General features: G+C 49.0%; 1 protein-coding gene across 6 annotated transcripts in view; it reads left to right on the top strand.

The window, feature by feature from the left end:
- The window catches only part of SLC37A1 (solute carrier family 37 member 1), a 105,162-nt gene that overhangs the window by 12,034 nt on the left and 76,884 nt on the right, over positions 1 to 16,244 (top strand). For 2 of the 6 annotated variants that reach the window (XM_058427386.1, XM_058427385.1), the window contains 2 exons: positions 4,535 to 4,768; positions 12,036 to 12,117. In XM_058427386.1, coding sequence (XP_058283369.1) covers positions 4,713 to 4,768; positions 12,036 to 12,117 — 138 coding nt within the window. In that variant the 5' untranslated portion in view covers positions 4,535 to 4,712. Of the gene's footprint in view, positions 1 to 12; positions 184 to 260; positions 981 to 4,534; positions 4,769 to 12,035; positions 12,118 to 16,244 lie in introns of those variants that run through there. The other 4 variants (XM_058427384.1, XM_058427387.1, XM_032174202.2 and 1 more) reach the window with 4 other exon arrangements.

The following is a 16,244-nucleotide window of genomic DNA, read 5'->3' as shown; positions in this document are numbered from 1 at the left end:
GGCCGGAGCCGGGGGTCGCGGCGGCCGGGGAGGGGGAGGAGCCGCGCGGCTCCGCCGGCGCCCCGCGGGCCAGGGAAAGTGAAAGGGCGGCGGGGCCTCCCGCGCGCCGCTCCAGGAAGTCGCGAGCAGGAAGCGCCCGCGGCGGCCGGGCCGGGCTGCGGAGCGCGGGCCTCGGCAGCGCAGGTGAGGCGCGGGGCCGGGGCCGGACCGGGAGGCAGGGACCCCCAGCCCCACCGCCCGCACCTGCGGGGCCGCAGGCGCTCAGGCGCCGCAGCCGCTCAGCACCTGCGGCACCCGCAGGGAGCCCGGCGCGCGGCCCTGCGCACTCGGAGCTCGGCTCCTGTCCTCCTTCCTTTTTTTTTTTTCGGGGACAGAGGTGGGGGCTGGTTTGGATGTTTTCCGAGAGCCGGGGACGGTCTCAAGCTGTTTTCGCAGAGGGAAGTCTTTGAAATACGACATCTAGAAGAGTGACCCTCGGCGACAATGCTGGGCGTTCCCGGACCGGGGCAACGCTGGGATTCCGGGGAAGTGGAGGCAGAGGGAGCGGGCACGGGGCCGGCAGGCGTTCCACGGAGTCCCCGGCAGGGGCGAGCTTAGCTGTCCGGCCGGGTCCCCTGCCCACCCCGGCGCGGGCCGCGGTGACAGCTGAGGGTCCAGAGAGCCGGCAGGAGGGGACCCTGCGCATTGTCTGCCGCGATGGGGACGTGGGCGTGCCCGCGGAATTCACCTCCTCCGGGGACCAGCCGCCCAGGGAGGAGCCGGCACAGAACGCTGGCTCGGAGCGCCGGCACCCTGGGCCTTTGCGTTGTTTGTCGGCTGAGCAGCTGGTTCCCGGAGCCCGTGGGCCTCCTGGCCAATGCGAGTGACAGCGACCTTCTGGGTTTATAATAAAGGGCTTGGCGCGCCGGAAAGTCCCCTCGCCGCTGGCCACCAGCCTTCCAGCCCTTACGGCCCACGCTGTGATCCTGGTGACCGAGAAGGTACGTACAGTCTAAGGATTTGCATTTGAACGAAGGATACTGGCTAAGCCCCTTACCACCCCCACTCCCTGCTAACACCCAGCCCGCGGCCCCAGGTTTGAATTTCCAAAGGGGGAATTGCTAAAGCCTGCTCTTTCCGGGTCTCCCTTAGCTCTTTGCCTGTAAGGTGCCTGCCTGCCTGCCTGCCGGCCCTTGAACTTAAATTGTCTGAAGTTGTGTTAAGTGGATAAATATTTTAGACTTCCCCCCGTTGTTTCTTTATTAATCCCCTTTGAGAGCAAGCTTGAAAACCCCTGGCCCCAGACCTGTGATTCACCAAGTCATTTTGGAACTGCTTTTACACGTTCTGTTTCCTGCAGCCCACCTGTGATGTTCTCTTTGTTGGGGGTTGGGGGCAGCTAAGGGAGGTGGTGCAAATGGAATTCAGGTTCCTTGTACTTCAGCCAAGGGGAAACAGATAGGTGACCATTTTCATTCATCTTTAATATGGAAAGCGCCTTTAAAACAAAAAGCCATAGAAAGAGCACACTCTGGACAGGAAGTTGTATTCTATCTCATAATTAAAAAAAAAAAGAAAAAAATACATGAAAACTTTTGGAGGAGAATTGCATTTCTCACCCATCTTTGCCTGTAAAGTGAGACCCAGTTAAAAAAAAAGTCATGAAGTAGATCATTTAAAATATCTGTGGGGCCGCTTTGATTATGTGTAATGGCACCTCAGCCCTGAAAAGCCTGTTGAACCTTACTCCTGCTATTGCTCACTTTCTATCCCCATTATTTGAGTCTCTGCAGATTACTTGGAACCTTCTAGGCAGCACAGATCACATGTGGGTGGGTCTGGGAGTGGAGCTTGTGAATGTTTCTTTCCCTCCGCTCATTCTGTTTTACAGTTGCCTAGGGTGGGTTTTTTGAAGAGATAGGTATAAAACCATGTGTCTTTCAGGGTTTTTTTTTTATCTTTTAGTTTCGGGGTACATGTGCAAGTTTTACAGGTTGTAATAAAGATGCTCTAATGGGCTGTTTCCTAAGTTACTATCTTTTTTATTTTTTTAAGACAGGGTCTCGCTCTGTCGCCCAGGCTGGAGTGTGGTGGTGCAATCTCAGCTCACTGCAACCTCCGCCTCCCGGGTTCAAGTGATTTTCATGCCTCAGCCACCTGAGTAGCTGGGATTATGGATGTGCACCACCATGCCCAGCTCTTTTGTGTATTTTTGGTAGAGATGGGATTTTGCCATATTGGCCATGCTGGTCTCGAACTCCTGGCCTCAAGTGATCTGCCTGCCTCTGCCTCCCAAAGTGCTGGGATTGCAGGCATGAGCCACCGTGCCCAGCCTAAGTTGCTGTGTTTGACAGTGCAATGAAACTGGACATTCTGCCACTTTTCCTCCCTGGAATGGTAAGTTCCAGGGGCGCCTGTAGAAAGTGACTTTTTAAAAAAGTATCTCTTCTTTTTGTGTACTTGGGCTGTGTGCCAAAAACTGGGTTTAAACCAAGTGATTTGCTCCCATTCTGCTGCCCTTCCTCTGCAGGGGATGGGCAGGAGGAAGAGTGGCTGGAGGGAGGAGGTGGCTCAGAGAAACAGGACAAACTGGAATCTGCCCCACTTACCCAGTTGACCCAGGCGAGCCGCCTAGCCTCATTTTTCTCCCTTGTGAAAAGAACGCCCTGCCTCTTCAGGGTGGTCACAGGGCTCAAATGAGAGCATGTCAGTCATGGTTCGTGCTGCCAGAGGTCTTGACCCACACTCAAAATGAAGTGGTCTTTAGCGGTGCTGCACAGGCTGGGGAGGAAGGGCCTCATTAGTTGAGCTCTTAACATCCCAAATGTAAAATCACTGTCTTTGCACATCTTAACTGCACTCACTATGAGAATTTATAGCACTTTTCTTTCACCCATTTTACAGGGAAAAGAACCCATCATTGTTTTAAAAAGAAATCAAAGAGGTTTTTTTCCCCCTCTTGATTTGTCAGTGCCTTCCGGGCCTTTGATGTTGTTGTCACAGGTTTTATCAGAGTTGGAGGTTTTTGATTTATTTAGTAGATGGCAATGGAATGTTTCCAGACACGCTGGACGTGGAGAAGCGGCACTTGAGAGGAAGACGTTTGCTTCTGACCATCCGTTTCCAGACACTATTGAACCAAATTCTTTACTCTGAAGTTGTCATCACAAGTCATTTCCCAGAGCAGATCCAGACCCATTCTGGAGCCCACCCATTTTGAGCAAAATATTGCTTAAACCTAGAGGTCTGAGCAGATGTGGTTTTGAAGTGTTTGTGGCTGTTCGTTCAACATGAGTTTCTTGAGCACGTGGTCTGCGCTAGGTTCTGGAAAAGGAGATGGAAATAGGACCTTGCCCTGCAGTCCCGGGCCTTCCTCTTTTGAATTTACAATGAGGATAATATCAGCTAGTGTTTGTTGGGCATTTACGACATACCAGGCCACTTATCAACTGCTTCCCATAGGTTATCTCATTGCATGTTTATAACAACATAGACGCTATCATCCCCATTGTTTAGCCTGGAAGGAGAGGGAGCAGAAAAGTTGAGTGAGTTGCCTCGGCTTACACAGCCCAGGGTCAGCCTTGGAAGCAGGAGGTATTGGAGTGGGGTGAATCCCACCTGTTCAGGCCCTGGAGGACCTAGGAGAAAGGTGTAGTTCTGGCTGGAGCAGATAGAAGAGATGAGGGGCAGCTCCTGGGACGAAAGCTCAGCAGGCATTTTGAATCTTTTTGTAAAAGGTGGTATAAGGGAAAATTCTTGGAGAATGTGCATTTTTGGAAGCTCACTCTCGAGGGAGGCAAAAGTGAATGTGGGGAACCGATTGGCTTTGGAGGATGCAGTGACTCAGGAATGTCATGAGTTTGACGTTGGGATGGGAGATCAGGCCTGCCTGCTGTGCTGGGCCCCTTCTCAGTTCTCAGGCCTCCCTCCCCATTCCTTCCTATACTGCTCTGCTTTCAGCCCTGACTTCATAATCAGATCATTTTCTGTGACCTCTGAGGTGACCACAGGAGATGAAAAATGAAGAGGCAGACAGAGGCAAATTCATTCCTCCTTTGGATTCAAATGGCAAAGTCACAATTAAATGATTGGTTTGATCTGCCCTCTTGTCTAGGCCCACATTTCTCTGTCACTACGGTTCAAAGGTGGCCTGGTCCATAGGGGTGGAACTGAGGCAGTCCAGTGCCCTGGCATGCCCTGATATCTGGGCACATAGTGTGGCTGCTGGACACATATTTGGTTTTGTGAATGGGTTGATCTCTAGATGCCTCCCAGGTAGAGATGAGTTCCTTCGTTCCTTTTTATCCACCATCAGAACATTATTTGAAATTCATTTCAGGGTTCTCAGAACAAACCGCCTCGAGGGTAGATACTCCACCTCACTCCCCCTCTTCCTAGTAACACTCGTGGTGGGGGCCCCTGCTTGTATCAGACATGCAGCTTTGATCAGGACTGGGTACTGCTACTGTACGTGTGTGTGGTTACTTCTGCCAGTAATGCTGAAGGTGTGAATGTCACGACACAGGACTCTGAATGCCTCTCCTCCTCCTTATAGAGAGCAGAGCCACTGCCAGAAGGAAGGGGACAAGACCCAGCAGGACACCTTCTTTCCATGCTTTCCAGCCTGTGGGAGCGGCAGGGGCAACAGAGAGGGAACCTGGAGCCGGGATTAATGACCCGTTTATGAAGCATCTTATTCTGCGACCAAGGCTCGGTGGTCAGTGGCGACGTAAATGGCTCGACTCCCCGCTGGCATTCGCTTCATCATCTCATTCTCCAGGGATCAGTGGTGAGTCCTGGTGGGGCAGGCCCTTGGCATGGAGCTGTGTATAGGTGAGGGCTACTGTGCAGGTAGTTGTGTTGCCCCAGTTTCATTATAAAACACATAAAACTTGAATCACTGACCTCGCCCATAACCGTTGAATTGCTTATTGGTGGTGGAAGCCGTGACCCGGAACAGCGCTGAGGTGTCGTTTGTCCTTGGTGCTGGCATTGTCAGATAGTGTTTGGGCTTCCGCGTGGTCTCCAGTGGCTTCTCTAAGAACCATGGTCCCTACAGAAAAATGACCCCTGACTACCAGCAGGGTTAGCAGACGGCTGTGGTGAAATAAGCACATAACTTATATATAAGTTACACAACTCTGAGATCAGGTGAGTGGCCTCGCCGGGGCACAACTTTCAGAGAGAAAATGAAATGTTCTGGTGCAGCCCAGAATGCTGCTTTCCGTTCAGAGAGCGCCTCCCCTTGCATATTCTGAGACTCCTTCTCTTAGGTGGCCTCAATAATTCCGCTCTCCTTGAAGGAAACAGTTGACGAGCCCAGAGTCTGAAGCTGGGCTCCCTGGCCTCTAACCTGCTCACCTCTTCTGGGAGAGGAAAAACTTTGCTTCTACCCTCGTAGGTTCTGTTTTGGGGGACCTGGGAGTTAAACTGACAAAAGACAGACTAGCAAGAGAAAAGACAGATTTCACCACTTATGTACGAGAGGTCATAGAAAAGTGTCCCTCAAAGGGGCATTTAGAATTCTGGGCTTATGCGCCGTCCGTCCTTCATAGGGAAGGGGAGTGAGGGAAAGGCACCTGTGGGCAAACAAATGGCTTTTTGGAAAGACAAGTGGGCCCTCAAGAGAACAGAGAACAGACGGGCGACGCAGTAGTTTTGTGCTCATTCCTGTTTCAGTGCCACGTGGAGGCTTCTCACCTCCAGTGGTAAGAGTCCAGCCTCCCTGGCTGCTCCTCAGGGGCAGGATTTATAGCAGATGGATTCTTTCGAATTCTTTTGGGGAACTCTGCTTTTTAGTAGCTAAGAGAATTCAGGAGCGCAAATGCCTTCTGCTCAAAATGATTTTGATGCCACAGCAGCGGATTCTGGGCCCATTCATCTCCTCCACGCCAACCCCCTGGCGGCCCCCAGCCCTGTGCAGCTTCTCAGCCCTGCTGGTTGGTGGAGCATCCACAGGGTGTCTCAGGTTTGATTTGAGGGCATCTGTGTTCTTCCACCAGATTGCTTCTCTTCTTGACTTATTTCATGTCTGCTGTGAGTCTAGCCACAAGTGCCTGAACACTTAGGTTTTATTTAGTGAATGTGTAGCTTCTTCATTTTGTAAGTTTATTTTGATACAATTTCAAACTCACGTAACTTACTAACATCTGTAAGAATGTTCCTGTAGAACCGCTGTATGTCAAAGATTAATATTTAGCCTCATCTGCTTCTCTCCCTGCCCCTCCACAGTGTTTGCGTGTGTGTGTGTGTGTGTGCATGTGTGTAGATGTATGTTTGTACACACACACTTTTCTGAACCACTTGACAGTAAGTTGCAGACATCATACCCTTTTATTTGTAAATACTTCTGTGTGTATTTCCTATAAATAAGACATTCTCATAAAACCACAGCAAAAAGATCAAAATCAGGAAATTTAACACTGATAAGATACTGTTATCTAACCCACAGTCCATGTTAAAAACGATATCAATGTCAAGTATCTGTGATAGCATTTCTTCTTCTGTTCAAGATCTAGTTCAGGTTCATACATTGCATTTAATTATCCCGTGGGTCTCGTCTCTTCATCCAGCACTGTTCCGCGGCCTTTTTTCATCTTTTCTGACCTTGGCTTTTTTTCCTTCTTCTTCTGAAGATGGCCTTGTTATGTTTGAAGAATTCAAGCCACTTATTTTATAGATGTGCCACATTTTAACTTTGTTATTTCCTCATCCTCATGATTAGATTCAGATTATGCATTTTTGACGGAAATCCTATAGAAATGAGGCAGCTTTCCCTTTAATGGAGAAGGAGCTACAGACATGGGAAGAGGGAGGGGAACTGGAAGGAACTGAGTGAGGTTGGATTGGAATGAAAGGTCTCGGGATAAACTGGTGATGGTCGATATAGAAATAGAGAAGGGTGCGTGTGTGCGTGTGTGCGTGTGTGTGGGTGTGTATGTGTAAAATGCACCCCGCTAGGAGGTCCTGGGAACAGTAAGAGCACCAAAGCGAGCACACTTTGGTCCAGGATCTTGGTTTCTGCGTGGCATCTCCCACTAAAAGGAGCCAGGAGTCCTTGGAGACCTGGCCAATGCCAGGACTGGGGCAGGGCAAGGAAAAGAGCCCGGAACGTCTTGTGCCAGAAAATAAGGAAGTGCTTACAAACAAAGGGACTCTGACTTGTCAAATCTAGGACAATCTGAGATTTACAATAAATGAGACTCATGAATGATAGCCCGTTAAATAGCGTAAGATTCTGGCGAGTCCTACTGAGGTAACTAAATAAGTAGGAGAAATGCACGCTCTCCGTACAGTGGAAGCTGGCCGCCAGGTGGAGCGGGGATGTGGAGCCGCTGCAGGGTACCCAGCGCAGGCACAGAACGCCATGGATGCACCCCGTGGGGCAGCAGCTTGAGGAACAGGATATCTACATTATCTCAAAGCAGGTTCCCAGAAATTCCATATTCATTACTTAGAGGGAAACGTAGTGGTTTCACTGAGGAACTATGAGGCAGACAGCACTTTAACCAATGACCAACATCAGTGTCACTGCCATCCTGCGCCTTCTGACAGGATACTCTGAACAGGACGTGGCATTGCTTCTCTGTCTCAGAAAACGTAGATAGAATTACAAAATAAGAAAGGTTTTTGGGAGGGCTGTTTGGCTTCTGGGGATTTGAGCCCATCCATGCTGCAGAGTGAAGCAGAGGATGTCTTTGGGCTAATTTCTGCACCAAATCATATCACTCAGTAATTCTCAAAAGTGTTTCTTTATTCCTTATTTGCATATGATTGAGATAATAACACTCAAACAAGGAGACAGATATTTTGCATGGATCCTCTCACCCTAAGCAGGCTGCCGTTCACCTGAGGACACATGATCTTCCAGAACATCTCTGAGGAGACCCAGAGGGGCACCCCCATCTGATGCTGTCGTTGCTGAGACCTGCTTTTTTTGCTAGAAATGTGGGATTTTTCGTATCGGTGGAAGCCAAGCATGCTATAAGTAGTCATAACTGCAAAAAGTAAGCGGAACACTGAGGAACAGATAGATTAGATCTTTTTTTTATTGTATTTGTTTTATATTCATAAGTCTAAACGTAACACAAAACAAAAATGAAAGGATTATATTAGCCTCCTGGGGCTGCTGTAACAAGGTACCACAAGCTGGGTGTCTTGAAACAACAGGAATTTACCCTCTCACATCCCTGGAGGTCAGAAGTCCAAAGTCAAAGTGTCAGCAGGGCCACGCTTCCTGTGCAGGCTCCGGGGACAGACCCTTCCTTGCCTCTTCCAGCTCCTGCTGCTGCTGCCGTTCTTGGCTGGTGGCTGCATCACACCAGTCTCTGCCTGTGTGGCCGCATGGCCTCCCTTCCTGTCTCTGAGTCTTTGCATGGCCTTCTGGTGAGGACGCCAGTCATTGAAATTAGGGCTCACTCTATCTAATATGACCTCACCTTAGCTAATCATGTCTACATGACCCTATTTCCAAATAAAGTCACATTCTGAGGTTTTGAATGGACATGAAATTATGGGGGACGTTATTCAACCCAGTACAAAATGAATAAAAGGAAACAAATATCGTCCAAAACATCTGCTTTATAAATGATAAAGAAAACGTAGATAGAATTACGAAATAAGAAAGGACTTCGGGAGGGCTGTTTGGTTTCTGGGGGTTTGAGCCCATCCATGCTGCAGAGTGAAGCGTCTGCCTACCCAGAGGCCAGGTGTGTCGGGGTGACCACCAGCAAGGCAGCGGCCCGAGTGTGGCTGCCGCGGTTTAGCAATAGTCATGGGAGCTGAAGTCAGACCTTTCAAAGAGGAAAGTCCAGCCTCCAGCCACTGCCTCCCCCGTCCCCAAGCCCCAAGTCCTAAGTACAGAAGATGAAGAAATGAGAGAGGAAAGACGAATTTGGAAATGGAAGTAGAGTTGGCCTGACAACAGCTAAATAAATACAGTGTTTTCCTCTTCAGTCTTTAGGAACATTCCAGTTTGCTGTGTAAATGGACCCTCCACCCAATTCTACAGGACGGCTTCTCTCAGCCCGGCTACACCGTGGCAGTGACTCTTCCCAAAGGGGCTCACTCATTAAGGCGTCTCCCTGCACACAAGGCTGAACTGAAGGTTCCAGAGGCATGTGCTGCCCCTTGTGTGCTCCTCAGTGTTCTCAGGGCATCTCTGGGTGTGTGCTGTGAGCACCAGCCGGGAGTCACCCCTCAGAGGAAGGCAGGAGCCCAGAACTCATTGCCAGGGCCCGATCACCCAAGCAGCCCTGACCATCGGGAACGCGGTGTGTGTTGGGGCCTCAGCACTCTTCAGACCTTAGCCTGACAAAGGGAGACAGCCTTCCTTCTGGGCTGTCTGGGTGGAGAGTGGAGATATGAACCCACAGCCCATAGGACAGAGCTGCTCTTCTCAAAATCCTTCCTAGCTGGGTGATAACACCCGTAGAACTGGCACTGTGGATGGAGAATCCTCCTGCATGGAGCAGGAGAGATGGTCCATGGACTTGTCTGAGACTGACTGGGGAGGTGCTGGAGGGAACTTGGCCTGAGAACTTTGTTCACCTGTTTTGAGGAGATTGGAGAAGGAAACCCCTGTACTCCAATGAGGGCCGATCAGGGTCACCCATCAGCCTTACTTGCCCTAGTCAGCTGCAGCAGGTGGGGTGGAAGTGACAGTTTGTCAAGCTGTGGGCTGGACAAGTGAGCACTGAGGGCCGATGCAGCCCAGTGGCCTGGAATCTTCCTGTACCGGCAGTTGAAGGCGCGAGAAGCAGCGGTGGCCTAACAGAGAGCTTCATCCAAAGCGCTAAGACTTTCTTTCCTTGCCGGAAAGGGTGGTTTTCAGAAACACGAGGACAGAGGCCAGGGCTTCTGGAGCAGACCCGCTGTACCCACATAGCCTTTGTTCTTTGGGCTTTGGGATAAATGATAGGCTCGCCTTTTAGAGTTTCACTTTTTTCCCATTTGGCCCTTGCCATGGGCTTGCAGAGGAAGAATTGGAGAAAGGCCATTGGAAGATAGTTCCCTGATGAAGAAGAGAGCGCTGGGGAATTTCTGTCTTCAGTCAGCAGGTATTCTGTGAATTGGTTTGGTTTGGTTCCTTCCCCAAAGGCACAGGCATTCCAAAGGTTGTAGTTTTGAGTCACACGGCGCCACCAACCTTTCTTTCCCACCTGAAATATGGTCTTTTTTTTTTTTTTTTTTTAAGAAAAGTCTGGAAATATTTATTTGACCCCTCCTTTAGCTGTTGACCAGAGAAGAAGGCAGCTCTGGGGTCCTAGGATTTTAGTTACTCGTGGAAAGCTTCCCTCGGAGTAAATCACAACATTAAAAATGTAGATACGCAGCTGGGAGAAGCGACCCCTTATCCCAGGGCCTCCCGGAAATGCTGCCTTTCTTTGTCCTGTGTAGGACACTGCCTTAGGTAATTATTGATTCAGGTTGTTGGTGGCACCATTTGAAGTCTCTTCCCAGGCCACAAGCAGGACAGGTTCTCCAGGGTAGGGAGGTGTGCCTAGGACACAGAAGAGCTGCCCCTCGCCTTCCACTCCTGTCAAATACTTCTTTCTCCCAACCCATTTTGTTGCCCTGAAAAGTATTTTTCTATGCGGTGGTTGAGACTCTTAGACTGGAGTTGCCCTTTATCTTCTTTCTAAGGCACCTTCTTTTCTTCTTTCTTCCTCACACTCATGCTTACTCTTTCGGCTGCTTTTCTCCCAGCCAAACTGAGCGAGGGGCTGTGTGCCAGTGTTTCTGTCATTGGCCTATTGAGAGCCTGCCAGCGTCACTGACTTTTTCTCTTTGAGGGCCATGAAATATTTATATGTCTGCCTTGCTTGTGTGGTTCTGAAAAGTTGCATAGAAACCAAAGAGCCAAAAATAAATATGATCTTGATTGCCCAGGATAGCAGCTACGCAAGAAACTTGTGGTTAGTTTTGTTGTAAACTAAACATTTCACCATGCTTGTTCTGCTTTGTAAACTCAAGTGTGCATCTCGAGTCCCAGGTTTCCCTTTGGTTATGATTGCTTTAAATAAATGCATGTTTTTGATATTGTGACATAATAATAAGAAACATACTTTGGTCTCTGACCCTGGCTCTGGGCACACAGCTCCTACCACCTTTAGTGCTGAGTGTCTTTTTGTTTGCTAATGAGGTGACTGTGGCTGGGGCTCCAGGACAGCCTCCTGGGGGACTGGTTGCCAGGGCAACCCACCACGTGATTAGAGGTTGGGACTCCACCCGTGGACCTCTGGGGAGGGGAGGGAGCCCGCAGAGGTGGAGTGGATCACCAGTGGCCGGTGATCTGCTCGATCGTGCCTGTGTAATGAGGCCTCCACAGACTCCCTCAACGACAGGGTTTGGGAGCTTGCAGGCTGCTGAGCACGGGGAGGTTCCCGGAGGGTGGAGCCCTGGGGAGGGCACAGCAGCTCCGAGCTCCCTGCCCCATACCTCGCCCTGTGCATCTCTTCATCTGTATGTATTCTTTGTAACATCCTTTATAATAAAGCAGTAAATGTGTTTCCCTGAGTTCTGCAAGCTGCTCTGGCAAATTAATCGAACCTGAGAAGGGGTTCTTGGGAACCGCCCTGAGAGCCAGTTGGTCGGAGGAGCAGGTCACAACCTGGGGCTTGCCACTGGCATGTGAAGCGGGGCAGCCTCGGCCGGAGCCCCACCCTGTGGGAGCTGATGCTGACTCCTGGAAGACAGTGTGATAATTGAATTCACTTAGAGGACATCCAGTGTCAGCTGGAGAATTGCTTGGTATATGGGGAAAACCCCTACACATGTGATGTTAGAAGTGTGGTATGTTGTGTGTTGTGCATGAGGGTAGGAAAAGCAGTCTGGTTTTTCCTGTCTCTTACAGTGTTTAGTTTCCATTTGGACAAAGCAAAAGTGGCAATGTTTTTTAATGTTCCAATATTATAGTGACATAAGTAATATTGGTAATGGCTGTAGAACTGAATGAATAATACACAGCATAAGAACGTTTCAGAACACAGTGATATGTATTCCTAACACAACTTCTCTTATTTCATGTCATCCTCTCCCACTGTTTTGTGTTTCAGGTACGGAGCCTTCATTTTTATTTTGACATTTCTGCTGTATGCAAGTTTTCACTTATCTCGAAAGCCTATCAGCATAGTTAAGGTAAGAATCATGGAAAGCACTGCTTGTCATCTCTGTGAGGAGTTCGTCACTTGAAGAGCTTGTGGGGCAGAGGGTGGGGATGGTAGCAGGTACATAGGGAAACAGATTATGTAGAAACAAGTTAGTCTGCTGCTTTGGTTTTTCAGTTTCCCTTTTCTAAAATTAAAGTCTTTTAAATGTTTTTCGGATTTCTACTTTCAGAGGTAGTAGACTTTTAGTTTTATTAGTTGACAGTTCCAGAATTTGAAAGCTTAGCTAAATATTTATTTTATCTTATGTGACTGTTCCTTCCAAATGTATCCAGTCTTAAGTGGTTCCCCAAATTCCAGCTCTTCGTGTGATCCAGCCCCGGGTCTGGCTGTGGAGGTGGCTCTCCGTTGTTCTTGGAATGCTGCGTTTTTGTTTCGATCCGACCCCAGGTCTGGCCGCAGAGGTGGCTCTCTGTTGTTCTTGGAACGCTGCATTTTTGTCTGAGTGATGGGTGGGCAGGAAGTTGTTAAGCAGGTGTTCTACTAGACTTTGAGAAAAGAAGATTAAAGCAGACAAGCCTACATAATCACCAGTTACAACCTGGAGAAAAGCAGGAATAATTTTCTTACCCTCATTGGGATTACGTCACCCTGCCTATAGACCATCAGGGGCCTGAGAGGCATTTGAGTCTCTATCGTAGAAGGAATGAGGAAATCATCCACTGCCAGAGACAGCGCACTCACAGCCCGATGGCCCCTCGCTCACTCTCCAGGAGCTGGCAGGGACCCAGCTCCAGGACTGCAATTCTGTGACCTTTGGAGCTGTGCTTCCTCCACTCCTGCCGGTGGCTGAGCGCTGGGTGGCTGCCCTCTGCAGCCCCGGTCAGCAGAGGCGATGCAGAGGCTGGTTCTTTTGTGACAGTCCTAGGTTCCCCACTCTCCAGCAGCTTTCAGGGGCTGTTAAACATTTATTTACCCAAAAGATTCTAAAATTCCCCCTTGGCCCCTGGTAAGAAAGAAACTTCCATGCCTCTCAAGTTGTTGACTGTGGAAAATGTTTGCAGACCTTTAAAAATGTGGTTTTTAAGAGAGAAGAATGTGAAAAGAGGTGGTGGGCCTTAAGAAATACTCACTGCTTGACAAGAGACTCTCATATCAGTACCAATAACCAGCCGCTGTAAATTGGTACCAATAACCAGTCATTATAAATCTGAATACTACTACTTCTTGTCTTTCTGGCTAGAGAAGTATACAAACAGCTCAAGAAAATGGTAAATTATAAAGATGGAAGTGGCTATTGAAGAGACTTGGTGAGCGTGTTGGAGTTGAAGGATCTGGTGTAGTCGGGGAGCCTGCGTGGGGTTTCAGGATTGACCTGGAAAGGTTGGGTGTGGATTGTAGGGGAAGAAAAACAGCTTTGCAGGTGGGAGAACTGCCTTGAGTACTATGTGCAGGGATGGGCGTCCCCATGAAGCCACCACCTGATGGGCTAGGGGGCTGTTGGGGCAGATGTAGCGTGTAAGGTGGGCTGGCCCTTGGGGGAATCTTTGTCAGGCCGCAGCTGTTGGGGTCCACCTGACGACTATGAGGGCCCCTGTGAGCCAGGAGCAAGTGGGAGCCCTGTCCCGGTCCCTCTCCCGGCTTCCCTGGTGGTCCATCTCAAAGCCTCCGCCCCTGACTCCTGTGTGTGGTGGTGTCCAGGCCGCTCAGGGCTTAGGGCTTCCAAGGAGGCAGCGTCAGGGTCAGCTCTTAGTTCAGTGTCATAAGTAACAGTGTAAATAACTGCCGCTTACAGAGCCCTGGGGTATGACAAAGTGCCACAGACATTACCCCCGTGACCCTCACAGCAACCCTGCGAGTGCCCCTGTGAGGAAACTGAGGCCCGGGTCTTCGTTCCCCAGGCAGGGCTGCCATGCACTCGAGAATTCCCTGTGGGTCAGGCTGCCTCCAGGGCCCCCACTCTTCCTTTCTGTGCCGCAGGGTCTGTCCGGGTTTAATTACCTGAGTACAGTCCCAGCATCACCCTCAGAGCCTCCTAAACGCACAGATTTCCCGACCTAGCAGCTGTGATGTGCCTGGGCATGGATTGGCTTGACGCTGAATCCTGTGGGTTTCTTTACCTTTCAGGATAGATCAGAACATCACACCACATCAAAACTAAACTTTATAGTGCCTTCTGCAGCGCCCGGGTGCTTGAGCTCATGATATAAATGGCATCAACGAAACCAAAAGTAGTAGTGATTCTGTTGACCCGCAAACCAGTTGAGTGATTATTCATAGCCCGCATTTCCTAGAATATTGTAAGCAAAACCAAAGCAAAATATATTTGCTTACTTGAAATCGAACCAGAGGCTGTGAATTAGAAAGTGATTCTCATTCTGTTATGTCATTTATAAAATGACATAGCACACCAGGTCACATATAAGTTAGTTAAATGGAATGTTTAGACTTACCTTTGATCACTGCTGGTTAATTGTGTTTTTCTCAATGATGATGATAAAACCAGGGCTGGGAGGATAGTGGTGTTATAAATGCAACCCTGTCCCTTCTACCTGCTGCTCCAGCTGTGGCCCAGCCTCAGGACTCAAGGCAAGCGTCTGCCCAAGCTGGTAGACAGGTGGGTCCGCACTCTCCCAGCAGAGATCTTAGCGGGAACTCTTTCCCCCTGGACTGGGCAAGAAAAGAAACCTGAAAGCAGAGGCTTCCCAGAGAAGCTTAAACTGCGGGGGTCCCTGGAGCCAGGGGGATGGCAGCATTGATTTGAATGTGAGTGTGCCCACCCCTTCCTGGACACACAGGACTTAAAAGGAGAAAACTGGCTGGGCGCAGTGGCTCACGCCTGTAATCCCAGCACTTTGGGAGGCCGAGGTGGGCGGATCACCTGAGCTCAGGAGTTCAAGACCAACCTGGCCATCATAGTGAAACCCTATCTCTACTAAAAATACAAAAAAAAATTAACCAGGCATGGTGACAGGCGCCTGTAATCCCAGCTACTGGGGAGGCTGATGCAGGAGAATCGCTTGAGTCTGGGAGGCGAAGTTTGCAGTGAGCCGAGATCACGCCATTGCACTCCAGCCTGGGCGACAAAGTGAAACTGCATCTCAAAAAAAAATGAAATAAAATAATCCTCAGTGGTAGACAGAAAACAAAGTCTGAAAAGCTGGAAGTATGTACCATGGATGGGAAACTTGTTATTTGGAAAGTTCCAATTCTCCCAGTGTTAATATTTAAATAAAATGCAACTCCAGTGAAAATCTTAGCAGGGTTTTTTTTAATTGAATAAAATAATCTTAAAGTTTGTATGAAAGAATGTCCAGGAATTATCAAGAAAAGTGTAAAGATAACATTTTATGATATGAAAATATGCAAAAGATTAACATATTTTAATACCATAATCAAATTGTAATATTGCATGAGAATAGACAAAAAGGTCAGTAGAATAGATTAGAAAATATGGAATATTTGACAGAGCTTATTTAATAAATTTAATAAATGGTGTCGGCACAACTGGTTATTCGTCAGGAAGAAATATATATTGAATCCCTATTTTATAAAAACAAATGGCCCAGGCACTGTGGCTCATGCCTGTAATCCCAGCACTTTGGGAGGCCGAGGCAGGTGGATCACCTGAGGTCAGGAGTTCGAGACCAGCCTGGCCAACATTTTGAAACCCCATCTCTACTAAATGTACAAAAATGAGCTGGGCATGGTGGCGGGCACCTGTAATCCCAGCTACTTGGGAGACTGACGCATGAGAATTGCTTGAACCTGGGAGGCAAAGGTTGCAGTGAGCCGAGACCACACCACTGCACTCCAGCCTGGGCGACATGAGTGAGACTCCATCTCAAAAAAATAAAAGAAAATAAATGGATTAAAAACATGAATGTAAAACACAAAAAGTAAAAATCCAAGAAGAAAATTATGTTTATCGTAGGAGTGAGTGTGAAGTTAGGAAACCCAAAGAAACAACGGGCAAGGGGGTGAACAGGCAGTTCACAGACATGGAATTCAGATCACTGGGAAATACGTGAATGGTGTTCAAGTCTGCCGGTATTCCATAAGCAAATTAAGGCAACACTGTGCTCAGTGGCTGGCACAACATTGCCCAGGGAAGGGCTGGCACAACATTGCCCAGGGCAGTAAGGGCTGGCACAGCAT

The sequence above is a fragment of the Hylobates moloch genome, unplaced genomic scaffold (assembly GCF_009828535.3).
Source record: "Hylobates moloch isolate HMO894 unplaced genomic scaffold, HMol_V3 SCAFFOLD_14, whole genome shotgun sequence".
NCBI lineage: Eukaryota > Metazoa > Chordata > Mammalia > Primates > Hylobatidae > Hylobates > Hylobates moloch.
This window is presented reverse-complemented; position numbering and strand designations above follow the sequence as displayed.